The sequence below is a fragment of the Mobula birostris genome, chromosome 4, assembly GCF_030028105.1.
Source record: "Mobula birostris isolate sMobBir1 chromosome 4, sMobBir1.hap1, whole genome shotgun sequence".
Classification (NCBI taxonomy): domain Eukaryota; kingdom Metazoa; phylum Chordata; class Chondrichthyes; order Myliobatiformes; family Myliobatidae; genus Mobula; species Mobula birostris.
In genome coordinates this window covers 175,111,656-175,127,101 of record NC_092373.1, presented here as the reverse complement: position 1 = coordinate 175,127,101, position 15,446 = coordinate 175,111,656, and the positions used below count along the sequence as shown (strand labels likewise).

At 39.1% G+C, this 15,446-nt stretch overlaps 1 protein-coding gene across 2 annotated transcripts in view; it reads left to right on the top strand.

Annotated features, from left to right (window-relative positions):
- Positions 1 to 15,446, top strand: part of pkd2 (polycystic kidney disease 2) — a 57,990-nt gene that overhangs the window by 21,890 nt on the left and 20,654 nt on the right. For both annotated transcript variants that reach the window (XM_072256539.1, XM_072256540.1), the window contains one exon: positions 7,865 to 7,998. In XM_072256539.1, coding sequence (XP_072112640.1) covers positions 7,865 to 7,998 — 134 coding nt within the window. The remainder of the gene's footprint in view (positions 1 to 7,864; positions 7,999 to 15,446) is intronic.

Genomic DNA, 15,446 nt, shown 5'->3' with positions numbered 1-15,446 from the left:
CATCTGAACTGTAAAGGAACCAACATCCTGGCAGGCTGATTACAGGAGTGAATTTAAACTAGTTTGGTAGAGGTGGGGGTGGTTGGAATCCCAAGCACCAGGGAGGCAAATGAGAGGTTGGAAAGTGATGCAGAAGTCAGTTGACAGTAAGTTGAATAGGGATGATAGGCAGGAGAATGGCCAGGATTGCAGAAAGCCTATGGATCAAATTGCATTTATTTCTGAGAAGGGGTCAGACAAGTAAGGCAGATGAATTTAAGGTTAGAATAGCTATGTGGAACTGGGATATTATAACCATTACAGAATCATGGCTAAGGGAAGGACAAGATTGGCAGCTTAATGTTCCAGGGTACAGTTACTTTAGGTGGGATAGAGGCAGAGGAAAGATGAAAGGGGGAGTTGCATTTTTGATTAAGGGGAGTGTTACATCAGTAGTCAGAAATAAAATTACTGAAGGATCATTCAGTGAGGCTTTAGTCATAGTCATACTTTATTGATCCCAGGGGGAAATTGGTTTTCGTTACAGTTGCACCATAAATAATAAATAGTCATAGAACCATAAATAGTTAAATAGTAATATGTAAATTATGCCAGTAAATTATGAAATACGTGCAGGACCAGCCTATCAGCACAGAGTGTCTGACCCTCCAAGGGAGGAGTTGTAAAGTTTGATGGCCACAGGCAGGAATGACTTCCTATGATGCTCTGTATTGCATCTTGGAGGAATGAGTCTCTGGCTGAATGTACTCCTGTGCCCACCCAGTACATTACGTAGTGGATGGGAGATATTGTCCAAGATGGCATGCAACTTAGACAGCATCCTGTTTTCAGACACCACCGTGAGAGAGTCCAGTTCCATCCCCACAACATCACTGGCCTTACGAATATGGGTGGAGGTGAGAAATAAGAATAGTATAATCACATTTTTGGGATTGTACAATGTACCCCCAAATAGTCAGAGTAGAAATTCCTGGATGACAAGGGAAATTGGGGTCCTGGCCAGGAAAAAGGAAGCATAGGCCAGGTACTGCTGGGATCAAGCGAATCCTTGGAGGTTAGATTTCTTAGGAAAAGTTGTCTAATTGCATACAGAATTGGCTTGATACCTGAAAGCAGAAGGTGATGGTGGAAGTTGTTTCTTGGACTGCAGGCCCATGACTAGTGGTGTACCTCAGGTTTTGGTCTGGGACCCCTTGTTTGTCGTCTATATCAACTATTTGGTTAAGAATATACAAGGTGTAGTTAGTAAGTTTGCAGATGACAGTATGGTAAGTATTATAGTGGACAATGAAGAAGGTTATCAAAAATTTAGGGGGATCTTGATCAGTTGAGTAAAAAAGCAAAGAAATAGCATATTCAGTTAAGTACAAGGTATTGCATTTCAAAAGTCAAATCTAGGACTTTCACAGTGAATGGCAGGGTCCAGGGGGTTTACTTAAAGTGGAGTCACAGGTAGATAAGGATGGTGAAGAAGGCTTTAAGCACATGGCTTTCATAAGTCAGTGCATTGAGTATAAAAGTTGGGAAGACATGCTGTAGTTGTACAGGACGCTGGTGAGACCACATTTGGAGTATTCGGTTTTGGTCATTCTATGAGAAAGGTGCTAAAATGGAGAAAGTGCAGAAAAGTTGTACAAGGATGTTACCAGGGCTTGTGGAATTGAGTTGTAGGGAGAGATTGGACAGGCTAGGACTTTATTCTTTAGACTAGTCTTTCTCAACCTTTTTGCCCTGGAGGAACCCTTGAAATTATTTCCAGGTCTTGGGGAACCCCTGTGTAAAAAGTTGTTATATCTACACTCACGGTATGTTAGCATGATCAGCAAGTTCTAGATACAATAATCCAAAAATAATTGTCAATGCTCTTTTGAGTAGAGAATGAATTTTTAGCCAACCTTTCTTTGAGCAGAAAAAAGGGTAGTTAAGCTTAGCTTGCCTTTCTTAAAATTAATCTTTCTTTCCCTTTCATAAATTTTATGATTTCATAAGGCAAACAATATATTTCTGTTAAATAACTGGCTTAAGCCAAAATAAGATTTAATTTTTCTAAAGGTAGTTTCAGTAGATTTAATTTAATAAAGGTTGTAAATTGGTTTTAATTAATGTTATTTAGTAAAGTTACTAAAAACCATAAACCAAAGCAAAAATATAGCCTAAGACACAATTTTATACAAGACTTTGAAAAAACATGTTCTTATTAAGTGATGTGATCAGGCTCAAATATAGGCCTAGCATGTGAAACCTGTGGTGGTTTTTTGTTGCACAAATACTCATTTCTGGGTCGAACTTCAGCAAACATAGATTTCACCTTCAATTGAAATGAGACTATTTCTATCCTTGCTCTTGTTGCTTGATGCCTTAAAGTGTAGAAGACTGAGAAGTGATCTTATAAAAGTGTGTACTATAATGCGGAGAACAGATAGGGTGAATGCACTCAGTCTTATTTCCAGGGTTGGGGATCCAAGAACTACATGGCATAAGTTTAAGGGAGAAGGGAAAGATTTAAGAGGAACTTAAGAGACAACTTTTTTACATAGAGGGTGGTACCTGTGTGAATGAGCTCCCAGAGGAAGTGGTTGAGGCAGGTAAAATAACAACCTTTAAAAGACAGTTGGACAAATACATGGGTTGGTAAGGTTATGGGCCAAAAGCTGGCAAATGGAACTAGCTTGGAAGGTGCATCTTGGTCAGCATGTTAATTTTTCCTATTACAAATTCATGTCTCAAATTTATAAGTGAATCTTGCTGATAACTTTATAATTCCATCAGTTGACTCCTTGAGTTATTCCGCGCGAGTTTCATCTGCCTCTTGTTTCCTCAGAGATTAGAAATTCTAATTACAGAGTAAAGATTGAAATCAAGGACAAAATGGTAAATATACATTTGAGTATAGGATCAGATGTAGTCCTTTGTGGTCACTAAATTTTTTACTGTCTTTCAAGTGGCTATTTTATAACTGAATATTTTTATATTATTATATTTATTGTATTCCATAATTAAGAGCTTCCACTCATTTAATTATTCAATTTTTCATTGATCAACCTTGTCAATAACAGTTATGAAAGTCCTGTGAAAATTTAAGAATGATTTGTTATTTCCAAAGAGATGACCGGAAATTAAATTCTAAAATGCTTTATTACAAGCAAGGAATTGAATTCGTAACAAACATTCTTTTTGTGAAATTTTCAATCTGCCCTGAATTCTTTGTTGACAAGAATAGAAGTAGATTGCTTAATTGAGAATTAATTTCTTCTTTTAAGTTTTTTTTTCCTATTTTGGTTGTAGGCTGAGTGTTCTGTCCTTTTAGATGAGGTAATTTTATGTGTCAACTTGGCATACAGACTGAGTAATGAACTTTTGAGTGTTTGGTGATGTAATTTCTGGGCATTTGTACAGTAAACAAAGATCAGCAAACATTAATAGAGCACAAGAGATACATTTACTTTTTAGTGCTCCTTAGAGATTCTGAACTCCCCAATCCTCACTTCCTATCCCAACGTCCAAGGCCATATATCAGTTAAAGTTTTTTTTTCATTCCTTTTCCCACATCATCCTGTTTCCTACAACATTGGACACCACTGTGCTTTTGGCCATTAATAGAAGTGCAAATCTAATGATCAACAAATAATATCTGCTTGGCTGAGGTGCCTTAAAATGTTGTACAGGTTGCTGACATATAAATAGTAAATAATGCAAAATATTTAAGGATTTAATTGGAATGTTTATTATCACATGTACAGAGGTACAGTGAAAAATTTGTCTTGCATGCTGTTCATGCTGATCAGTTTTTCATTACATAATGTATTGAGGCAGTTCAAGTTAAAACAGTAACAGAACATGTTAAACGTGCAGAGACAGTACATTGCAGGTAGACAGTAAAGGTACAAGATCATAAGGTTGATTGTGAGGTCAGTTGTCCACCTTATTGTAGTAGTGAACAATTCAGTCTTAAAACAGTGGGACAGAACCTGTTCCTGAGCAGTGTGGTACATACTTTCAGGTTTTTGTATCATCTACCAGATGGGAGAGGGAAATATAGTGTCCAGGATGGCTGGCTGCTTTAGTAAGGCAGTGAGTGGTGTAGACAGTACAAGGGGGTGGGGGAAGGCTGGTTTCTGTGTTGTGCTAAACTGTGTCCACAATTCTAGAACATAGAAAATTATTGCACAGTACAGGCCCTGTGGCCCATGATGTTGTGCTGATCTTCTCACTACTTCAAGATCAATCTAATCCTTTCCTCAACACAGCCCATAAGCCTCAATTCTTCTTTAATTCATGTGTTCCTGATGTATCAGCCTCTACCCCCACCGTGACAATGGTTTCAGGCACCCACCATTTTCTGTGTGGTGGGGGGGGGGACCTACCTCTGACATTCAAAGTACATTAATGTACTATTGTTTAATAACAGGATGTAGCATGAACACTGCCACCTTTGGTGCACTAGATGGGTTCATCCATCTGCCTAATGTGTTGTCTTTTTGTTGAACAGTTCAAATCTTGATATTCATTTTTTCCCCAATGTTAACTCTTCAAGAAAAATTTTTTGTTTATTTTGAATGTGAATTTGCCATAATAAATCTTGAACCTTGCAGCATATGCGAGTACAATCTGTGTCACTGAAAGAACAATGGGCTGGAAATAGAGCAATTAAACTAATTATCTAAATTAATTAAGAAAAGCAGTTGATTCAATGATGAAATTGCATCAGAATCAATGAGATTTGTTTTATCGTGAAGGTACCTAAAAAAAGTCATTATGTTCTAGGCCATGTTTGTCCTGCAGGATTTGGAAACTTTGTAATACTCTTTTATCTATAAATGAGAGGTAGGTTGTAAGACCTTTCTTTATCCATAGCTCAAATCTTTTATCTCCTCTGTTGGGAAGGAATTCGGTATCATATGCACACCATCTAAAGAGTTTTAACATGTTATTAATTCCACATGAATTAACCACCTTCTGCCATACTTTTAATGTAAGATTTATCCAAGCGTTTTTAAATTTTTCCAACTGGGCCATCAATCCTTTGTCAGCTATTGAGGCCTGAAGAGGAAAACTGTCAACTAATCCAAATTCTATTTCCTTCCATCTAGCCTTATATTCCCTATTACACCAATATAACAGAGGGGTTATCTGTGAGGCATAAAAATAATTTGTCAGGCAAGGAAGAACCATACCTCCTCCTTCCTTCCCTAACTGTAAGGTGTTATATCGAATTCTAGGTTTCTTTCCTTGCCAAATGAAGCGGGAAATCCATTTGTCCCATTCCCTGAATTGATTATCATCCACCTCCACCGGTAAAGTACGGAAAAGATACAATAACCGAGGAAGAATATTCATTTTTATAGTATTTATCCTTGAATTTAAACTTAAAAAGGGGATAAGGTTCCAACTATGCATATCTGCTTTTATCTCTGAGATTAATGGCCCATAATTTACCTGTGACAGTGTTGAAAGATCCTTCGGCAGGGTTATTCCTAAATATTTTAATGATTTAGCTTCCCACTTAAGATCATATGTATCCTGCAATTTTTTGGATGGTGTATAATTTAGGGACATAACCTGCGTTTTCTTTACATTTATTTTTATAACCTGATATTTTCCCAAAGTCATCCAACAGTGTAAACAATCCTATAAATGAAACTATGTTAACCAGAGTTGTAGATATACAGACCTATCAACAGTAGAATTAGAATTTTTCAAGATTCTGAATTCGGCTTGCAGTTCAATACCTAGTAAATCAGTTTCTCGATTATATAATGCACTCTCCCATGCTAAAAATGTAAATACATTGTATATTAAAGAGAAGTGGGAGAAAGAAGCGGGGTTGGTACTTTCAGAGGAGGCTTGGGAGAAAATCTGCAGCTTTCAATGGTCCTCGACTAATTCTTTGACTTGGAGAGAACATTGTTGGAAAAACTTTATAAGATACTTCAAGATCCCATATCAGGAAAAATATAAAGATACAAATGTGATGTGTTGGAGAAGGTGCGGCTCCAAGGAGGCAAATCATTTTCATATTTTCTGGAATTGCCCTAAATTAAGTCTATTTTGGGAAGGTATTCATAGAACATCAGTTAAGGTACTTAGGTCCCAGATACCTCTGAACTTTGAGCCGCTCTATTTGGGGCATGTATTGTTTCTTGAACAGAAGGAAGATATAAAGTTGCTGCAGGACCTCTTAGCGGCAAGTAAGAAATCAATCACTAGAAAATGGCTAAATCCAATACCACCTACATTAGAAGATTGGTACGAAATTATCTTGGAAATATTTAAAATGGAAAAGTTGACTTACTCCCTGAGAACTCAAAAAGAAAAATTTTATCAAATCTGGAATAAATAGATTGAATATATAACCCCAATGCGAGCAGACTTTAGATGACTCTCCTAATGATTTATACTGCTCTTCTCATCAACACAGTAATATTGCTAACGTAAGCACCCCTAGTCTAAATGTTTGTTTTTTTTTTGTTTTCTTTTGGAAAATAGAGAATTAACACAAGTAAAGGGAAAGATTTGGGAAAGGGATAAAAAAATGAAAAAAATTAAGTAAATAAGTACATAGGGATTGGATAATTATGTCTGCGGGCAGGAGCAAGCATGAACAAATTAGGATATAAACACCTACAATGGTTGATACATAGGCTTATATACAACATTTTGGACCAGTGGAAATGGTCCAGAAGGGTTATATGGAAACTATTATTACCATTTTTCTTAACAACTAATTCCATTACTTAGCCTAATAGGTTAGATTTACCACAGTACATAATTATCTATTTAAGTGTTTATTTTCCTTTTATATCATCTCAATGTGTACTTAAGAATGTATAAATAATTGTAGTTTTATACATATAAAAAAATGGAAAAGGTTATATCTGTGAAAAAAGTACGTGATATTTGTGAATTCCTTATCCAAATAAAAATAAAATTAAAAAAAAGAGATTTGTTTTATCAATCGCATGGTTTTATACCCAAAAGCAGATTGTGATTAAACTTGTCAATATGGCTGATTGGAGTAACACATTAAGGAAATGACTAGCAACACACAAAATGCTGGTGGAATGCAGCAGGCCAGGCAGCATCCATAGGAAGAAGCATAATCGATGTTTCAGGCGGAGACCCTTGGTCAGGAAATGACTGTTCAGCTCACTGAGACCACATCAGCTATCAAGCCTTATCTCATTTTATTTTCTCTGCATGTCCATCAGCTTCCTCCAGATTCTACCACTCTCCCACACAGTTCACAGTGGCCAACCATTCTACCAACCTGCACACAGCTTTGGCATGTGGGAGGAAATCAGAGCATTCAGGGGAAATCCAAGTGGTCACAGGGAGAAGAGGCAGGCTCCACAGAGCTCTGGAGGTCAGGGTCGAACCGACACTGTTGGAACTGTGAGACAGCTCCTTGATTAGCTGAACCACTGTGTTGCTCAGAATGTCTGGGGAAATAGGATGAGGCATCATGTTGGTCACGTTACTATTTACTGGGTCTGAAAGGTCCTTCCAGTCATTGGTTGAGTCTTGACAATCTTCTTCATTTAATTTGTATCTTTTGTGGGCGGTCATGCTCAAAGAGTCAGAAGTTGCTGGAATTGTTTAGCACTTCAAGGACCATTTGTGGAAAGAGAACCAAATTTAACATTTTGGGTCGAAGATGTCAGATGAGAGAGAAGGGTTTTCTACATGCAATATTAACTCCTGTTACTTAGTCCACAAATTTTCCCTGATCTGCTGTTTCCAGTACTTCTTAATTTTACTTCAGATTTGAGCATGTTTTTTTATTTTCATGAAATGTGTTTAAAGTGTCTAAGAGGATGAGTAAGCAGTAAAAACAAATTTCCTTTCATGTTTTTCTCTCTTGCAGCAACCTATGGGATGGTCAGCTCTAACATGTACTACTATACCAAAGTTATGTCCAGTCTTTTCCTGGACACTCCTTTTTCTGAAAATGAGAAAACTAACTTCAGGAGTATCTCCAGCATGGATGATTTTTGGAAGGTACATTTTTTGTTAAGTTGCCTTAAAAATTGTCAGAAAACTCAATTCTGCAAAGATTCAATATATGTCAGTGATCTAGACTTGAATGCGCAGGAAATGATATTTAAAAAAAAAATTGCCTATCATCAGCAACGTAGTTTGCAACGTGGAGGATGGCTTCAGATTGTAACCACAGAATAAGAAATAAATGGGAAGATGTTGAGTGCTGTGGAGGAACAAAGACCTTGGAATATATGCCCACAGATCTTTAAAAGTAGCAGGAGAGCTGATGTGATGGTTGAAAGGGCATGTAGGATGCTTTGCTTAATTTATTAGGTACTTTGCCAGGGCATAAAGTACAAGTTCAGGGAGGCTATGCCAGAACTTTATGCAACATTTCAGTCATGTCCCATATTAAGTGGTGGAATAAATGTGAGAGATGGATTGGCCAGTTAGTGCAACAGTGATTGGGGAAGCATTGGAGTCTATTATTAAGGATGAGGTTTCGGAGTACTTGGAGACTAATGGTAAAATAAATCAAAGTCAGCACAGTGTCTGTGAAGGGAAATCTTGCCTGACGAATCTGTTCGATTTCTTCAAAGAAGTAACAAGCTGGGTGGACAAAGGAGAGGCAATGGATGTTATTTACTTGGATTTTCAGAAGACATTTGATAAGGTGCCACACGTGAGGCTGCTTAACAAGATAAATCTCTTGGCATTACAGGAAAGATACTGGTGTGGATAAAGGATTGGCTGACAGGCAGGAGGTGGTGAGTGGGAATAAAGTGGGCCTTTTCTGGTCGGCTGCCAGTGACTAGTGTTCCGCGGGAGTCAGTATTGGGACTGCTAGTTTTCACATTGTTTGTCATTAATTTAGATAATAGAATTAGTGGCAGCTGATACAAAGATAGGTGAAGGGGTAGGTAGTGTTGAGGAAGCAATGTAATTACAGCAGGACTTAAACAATTTGGAAGAATGGGCAAAAGAAAAAGGCAGATGAAATGCAGTGTTCGGAAATGTATGATAATGCAGTTTGGTAAAGGGAACAATGGTGCAAGCTATTATCTAAATGCACAAAAAATCAAACATCAGAGGTGCAGAAGTACTTGGGAGTTCTTGTGCAAGACTACCTGAAGGTTAATTTACGGGTGGATTTTGCGGTAAAGAAGGTAAATACAGTGTTGGCATTTATTTCAGAGGGATTAGAATATAAAAGCAAGGAAATGATGCTGAGGCTTCAGAAGACACTAGTCAGACGGCACTTGGAGTATTGTCAACAGTTTGGGGCCCCATATCTCAGGAAGAATGTGTTGACATTGGAGAGAGTCCAGAGGACGTTCACGAGAATGATTCCGGGAATGACAGTGTTTACATATGAGAAGCATTTGGCAGCTTTGGGCCTGTACTCACTAGAATTTAGAAGAATGGTTGGGGGGCAATGGTTAGGATCTAATTGAAACCTACCGTATATTGAATGAACTAGATAGGATGGGTATGGAAAGGATGTTTCCTGTGGTGGAGGTATCCGTAACTAGAGGGCACAGCCTGAAAATTGAGGAGCGACCTTTTAGAACGGGGTAAAGAGAAATGTTTTTAGCCAGAGAGTAGTGAATCTGTAGAATGCTCTGCCACAGACTGCGGTGGAGACTAAGCCCATGGGTATGTTTAAAGTGGAAGCAGGTGGGATCTGGGAGAGTCATGATGGAATGGCAGAGATGTCTTGATGGGCTGAATAGCCTCATTTTACTCCTGTGTCTTATGGTCTTAATACTAGAGTAGTACAGCACAGGAACAGGCCCTTTAGCCCACAATCTCTGTGTCGACGACGTATCTCTCAATTCCTACCTGTTCATGTATTGTCTGCAGTACTTGCAGCAAATGTTGCTGCAGTACTTGCTTCTACTCATTCCTCAAGCAGTAAATTGCAGACACCTACCACTCTATTTGTTAAAAAAAAATCTAGCCACCTAAATCTTCTTTAAATGTTACTCCCTCACTGTAAAGGTATTCCTATATTCTTTCTAGTATTGGGAAAAAGACTTTATCCATCTTGTGACTATTTACCCTACCTATGTCTTTCATATTTTTATAAAATTTTATCAGCTCACCCTCCCAGCTTCTGATGCTTCAGAAAACAATTCAAGTTTGTCTAGTCTATCTTTAAAGTAAATACATTCTAATCCAAGCAACATCCTAGTGAACTATGTGTCGTCTTCAAATATTCCACATCCTTCCTGTAATGTTGTCTACAGAACTATACATAATGCTCCAAATGTGGTCTAACCAAAGCTTTATACAGCTGCAATGGTGGCCAAATAAGTTGACACCACTGAATATAATGACCATAAATTAATATTTCTGCACTGTTTTTCCCTTTATATATTTTTATTAATTTTTGAAGTATAAAAAACTGTTTCAGATAAACCTGCTCCCTTTTGTTCTTTTCTTTCTTCTCCTGATATACTCAGTTCTCCCCCAACCCCCCAATATCTTATTTCATTCCCCTCTTGCACCCACTCCATCTGCCCATCACCCTCACACTCCTTCCACTTGTTCCCCACCCTCACTGACCCCGTCTGCCCTCCCTATCTCCCTCACTTGATCCTGTGCTCCGTCTCAGATTCCATTATCTACAGTGCCTTGAAAAAGCATTTAGCACCCACAACTATTTTCACATTTTACTGTCTCATTTTCTAAATTTAATAGATAGAATTTTTTGAGCTAAAGTACAAAACATTATGCATCATGTCAAATAAAAAAAAATCCAAAGACAACAATTTACTAAAACTTAAAAACCAAAGTTGTGAAGCTTAAAAAGTATTTATCTCTTTTGTAAAGACTATACTAACTCACCTCAGGTGCAACATACTGTATTACCTTACCAACTCACCCAATTTTTTGAGGTCAAAAACTGGAGGATCACCTGTTTTCAATGACTTCATAAGAATAAATACCCCCTCTCTCTGTAAGGTCCATCAGTATGGAAGTGGCAAGAAAGAAGCCCTGACTTTAAAAAAAAACATATCCTTACCTGTAAAGACTTTGCAAAACATCACTTCCAAGATACTGTAAAGATATGGAAGAAAGTCTTGTAGTCGGACAAGACTAAAGGGAAACTTTTTGGCCTCAACACTAAGTGGTATGTGCGGCGTGAATCTAATATTGTACATCAGCCAGGTAACACCATCCCTACTGTAAAGTATGGTGGAGGTAGCATCATTCTATGGGGATACTTCAGCAGCAGAGACTGAAAATCTGGTCAGAACTGATGGGAAGATGAATGCTGCTAAATACAGAGAGATCCTGGATAAAAACCTTTCAGCTTCTGCCAGAAAGCTTTAACTGGGGAGGAAGTTCATCTTTCAGCAAGGCAATGACCCAAGGTACACTGCCAGAGCAACCAAGGAGTGGCTTCAAATTTAAAAAAAAATTAATGTTCTTTAGCAGTCCAGTCAGAGCCCTGACCTTAACCTATTTGAACATCTCTGAGAAGACCTCACAATTGCAAAGAGGAATGGCCAAATCTTGCTCCACCATGTTGTGCAATGCTAATAGAGACTTATCCAAAAAGACAACTGGCTGTAATAGCTGCAAGAGGTGGTTCAACTTAGTACTGGGCAAAGGGGATGAATACTTCTGAACTGCTGACATTCCAGTTTTTGTATTTTTAGTTTTTCATGCTTTACAATATTCTCTGCTTTTTGGGCTCTACTGTGGAAAAGGAGCAAATAAAAATTCTCAGTTGATCAAAATCCCTGGTTGTAATACTTATTTTATTGGATCCTGACCCAGATCTGGGCCGTAGCCTCCAAATACCTGGACCTGCCTCTCAGTTTTTTTGCACTACCTTACTTCCCATTTTTCTATTTTCTATTAATGATTTATAATTAATTTTTAATATTTACTAATTTTAACTATTTTTAATATTTAATATTTGTAATCCAGGGAGTGGGAAGCGCAGAATCAAATATCGCTGTGATGATTGTACGTTCTAGTACCAATTGATTGGCGACAATAAAGTATAAGGTATAAAGTATTTATGTGAACAAATGTTTGGGGGCTGAATACTTTTACAAGACAGTCTTTCCCTTCTTCATCTACTTGTCATCTCCTTCACCTTGAACCACCTGTTGTTTGCCGGCACTTATTCCACTCCTTCTCTCACCTTTTTTTTATATACTGGCTATCCCCCTTTCATCTTTCAGTCTCAACCCAAGATGTCATTTGTCTTGTTTCCCTCAACATTTGCTGCCTGACCTGCTGAGGTCCTCCAGCATCTTGTTTGTTGCTTCAGATTCTAGCATCAGCAATTTCGTTTGTCTTAGTTTTGAGTTCAAGTCTCTATGGATCTCATATCCCTTAATCTTCTGGATCAGCCTTTCAAAGGTGATCGTTGTCAGAACTTTAGTACAGTCCAGAATCAGAATCAGGTTCATTCTCACCGGCACGTGACATGAAATTTGTTAACTTAGCAGAGTTCAATGCAATACATAATCTAGCAGAGAAAAATAAATAAAATTAAATTAATAATCAATAAACAAGTAAATCAATTGTGTATATTGAGTAGATTTTAAAAAAACGTGCAAAAACAGGAATACTCTATATTTTTTAAAAAGTGAGGTAGTGTTCAAGGGTTCAATGTCCATTTAGGAATTGGATGGCAGAGGGGAAGAAGCTGTTCCTGAATCACTGAGTGTGTGCCTTCAGGCTTCTGTACCTCCTACCTGATGGTAACAGTGAGAAAAGGGCATGCCCTGGGTGCTGGAGGTCCTTAATAATGGACGCTGCCTCTCTCAGACACTGCTCCTTAAAGATGTCCTAGGTACTTTGTAGGCTAGTACCCAAGATGGAGCTGACTAGATTTACAACCTTCTGCAGCTTCTTTCAGTCCTGTGCAGTAGCCCCTCCATACCAGACAGTGATGCAGCCTGTCAGAATGCTCTCCACGGTACAACTATAGAAGATTTTGAGTGTATTTGTTGACATGCCAAATCTCTTCAAACTCCTAATGAGGTATAGCCACTGTCTTACCTTCTTTATAACTGAATCGATATGTTGGGACCAGGTTAGGTCCTCAGAGATCTTGACACCCAGGAAATTGAAACTGCTCACTCTCTCCACTTCTGATCCCTCTATGAGTTCCTTCGTCTTACCCTTCCTGAAGTCCACCATCTGCTCTTTTGTCTTACTGACATTGAGTGCCAGGTTGTTGCTGTGGCACCACTCCACTAGTTGTCATATCTCACTCTGTACACCCTCTCGTCACCACCTGAGATTCTACCAACAATGGTTGTATTGTCAGTAAATTTATAGATGGTATTTGAGCTATGCCTAGCCACCAGTGATGTGTATATGGAGAATAGAGCTGTGAGCTAAGCACACACCCCTGCGGTGCACCAGCGTTGGTCGTTGATATGTTATCACCAATCTGCACAGATTGTGGTCTTCCGGTTAGGAAGTCGAGGATCTAATTGCAGAAGGAGGTACAGAGGCCCAGGTTCTGCAACTTCTCAATCAGGATTGTGGAAATGATGGTATTAAATGCTGAGCTATAGTCGATGAACAGCATCCTGGCAAAAGTGTTTGTGTTGTCCAGGTCGCCTGAAGCCGCATGGAGAGACATTGAGATTGCGTCTGCCATTGACATATTGTGGTGATAGGCAAATTGCAATGGGTCCAGGTCCTTGCTGAGGCAGGAGTTCAGTCTAGTCATGACCAACCTCTCAAAGCATTTCATCACTGTCGATGTGAGTGCTACCAGGCGATAGTCATTAAGGCAGCCCGCATTATTCTTCTCGGGCACTGGTATAATTGTTGCCTTTTTGAAACAAGTGGGAACTTCTGCCCATAGCAGTGAGAGGTTGAAAATGTCCTTGAATACTCCTGCTAGTTGGTTGGCACAGGTTTCAGAGCCTCACCAGGTACTCCATCGGGACCTTCCGCCTTGCGAGGTTCACTCTCTTTAAAGACAGTCTAACATCGGCCTCTGAGATGGAGATCACAGGGTCATCAGGTGCAGCAGGGATCTTCACAGCTGTAGTTGTAATCTCCCTTTCAAAGCGTGCATGGAAGGCATTGGGTTCATCTGGTAGTGAAACATCGCTGCCATTCATGCTATTGGGTTTCACTTTGTAGGAAGTAATGTCTTGCAGACCCTTCCAGAGTTGCAGTACATCCAGTGTCGCCTCCAACCTCGTTTGAAATTGTCTTTTCACCCTTGAAATAGCCCTCCGCAGATCATACCTGGTTTTCTGGTACAGACCTGGTTCACCAGACTTGAATGCCACAGATCTAGCCTTCAGCAGATGACGTACCTCCTGGTTCATCCACGGCTTTTAGTTTGGGAATGTACAGTAAGTTTTTGTAGGCACACACTCATCCACACAGGTTTTAATGAAGTTGGAGCATATTCATCCAGGTTCGAAGATGAATCCCTGAGTACAGTCCAGTCCACCGATTCAAAGCAGTCCTGTAGGCGCTGCTGTGCTTTCCTTGTCCGTACCTTCTTGGTCCTCACTGCTGGTGCTGCAGTCTTCAGTCTCTGCCTATACTCAGGGAGTAGAAGTGCACATAGCCATGTAGGTTGCATCCACTTCCCTGTCCATGTCACCTTCATACCTCCTCAAAAAGCTTGGTCATTTGTAGGACAGCACCTTCCTTGCACAATAAATCCCTAGTAGTTTCTGGTAATTATATGAATCTTCATAATTGCAAAGAGCCGGAGTTGCCTGCATAAATGTCCACTTGTAACTTGCTCAACACACACAAAATGCTGGAGCACTTAGCAGGCCAGGCAGCATCTATGGAAAAAAGCATCCTGCTGAAAGGTTTCAGCCTGAAATGTTGACTGTACTCTTTTCCATCGGTGCTGCCTGGCCTGCTGAGTTCCTCCAGCATTTTGTGTGTTGCTTGGATTTCCAACCTCTGCAGACTTTCTCTTGTTTGTAACTTGCTTGAATGTATTACTTGAGGGCAGAATGTGTTTGGATAAAGTAGGGGATGAACACAAAAACCTATGTCAGTTTCAATTATATGTAGGTGAGTTTCTGTGAGGTGCAGGTCAAGTAATTGGCAGATGTAAAATTGAGGCCAAGGGGGTATATTTATCGCGTGACAGGTTTCTGTTATAAATGTGCACTGTTGGAATATTTGTAATTGGAAAATCTGACAAATAAAATGGAATGGAGTAGATATTAATGTTTCCCTGCACAAAGGAAGCTTCTAAAATTACATATAATTGGGTTAAATTTAGTGTGTGATGGTCAGATTGTCTGTGATCTATAAGAAAAAATAGTCCCCTTAAGTTATAGGTATCCAACTGGCAGACTAGGTTTAGGGATGATATCACTTAAGTTTCTGCTCCACTGAAGTGGCAAAGGCCTCAGTCTAATTTCACAAGACAAAGGAGTAGAAGTCGGCCATTCGGCCCATCGAGTTTGTTCTGCCACTCCACCATGAGCTAAACTATT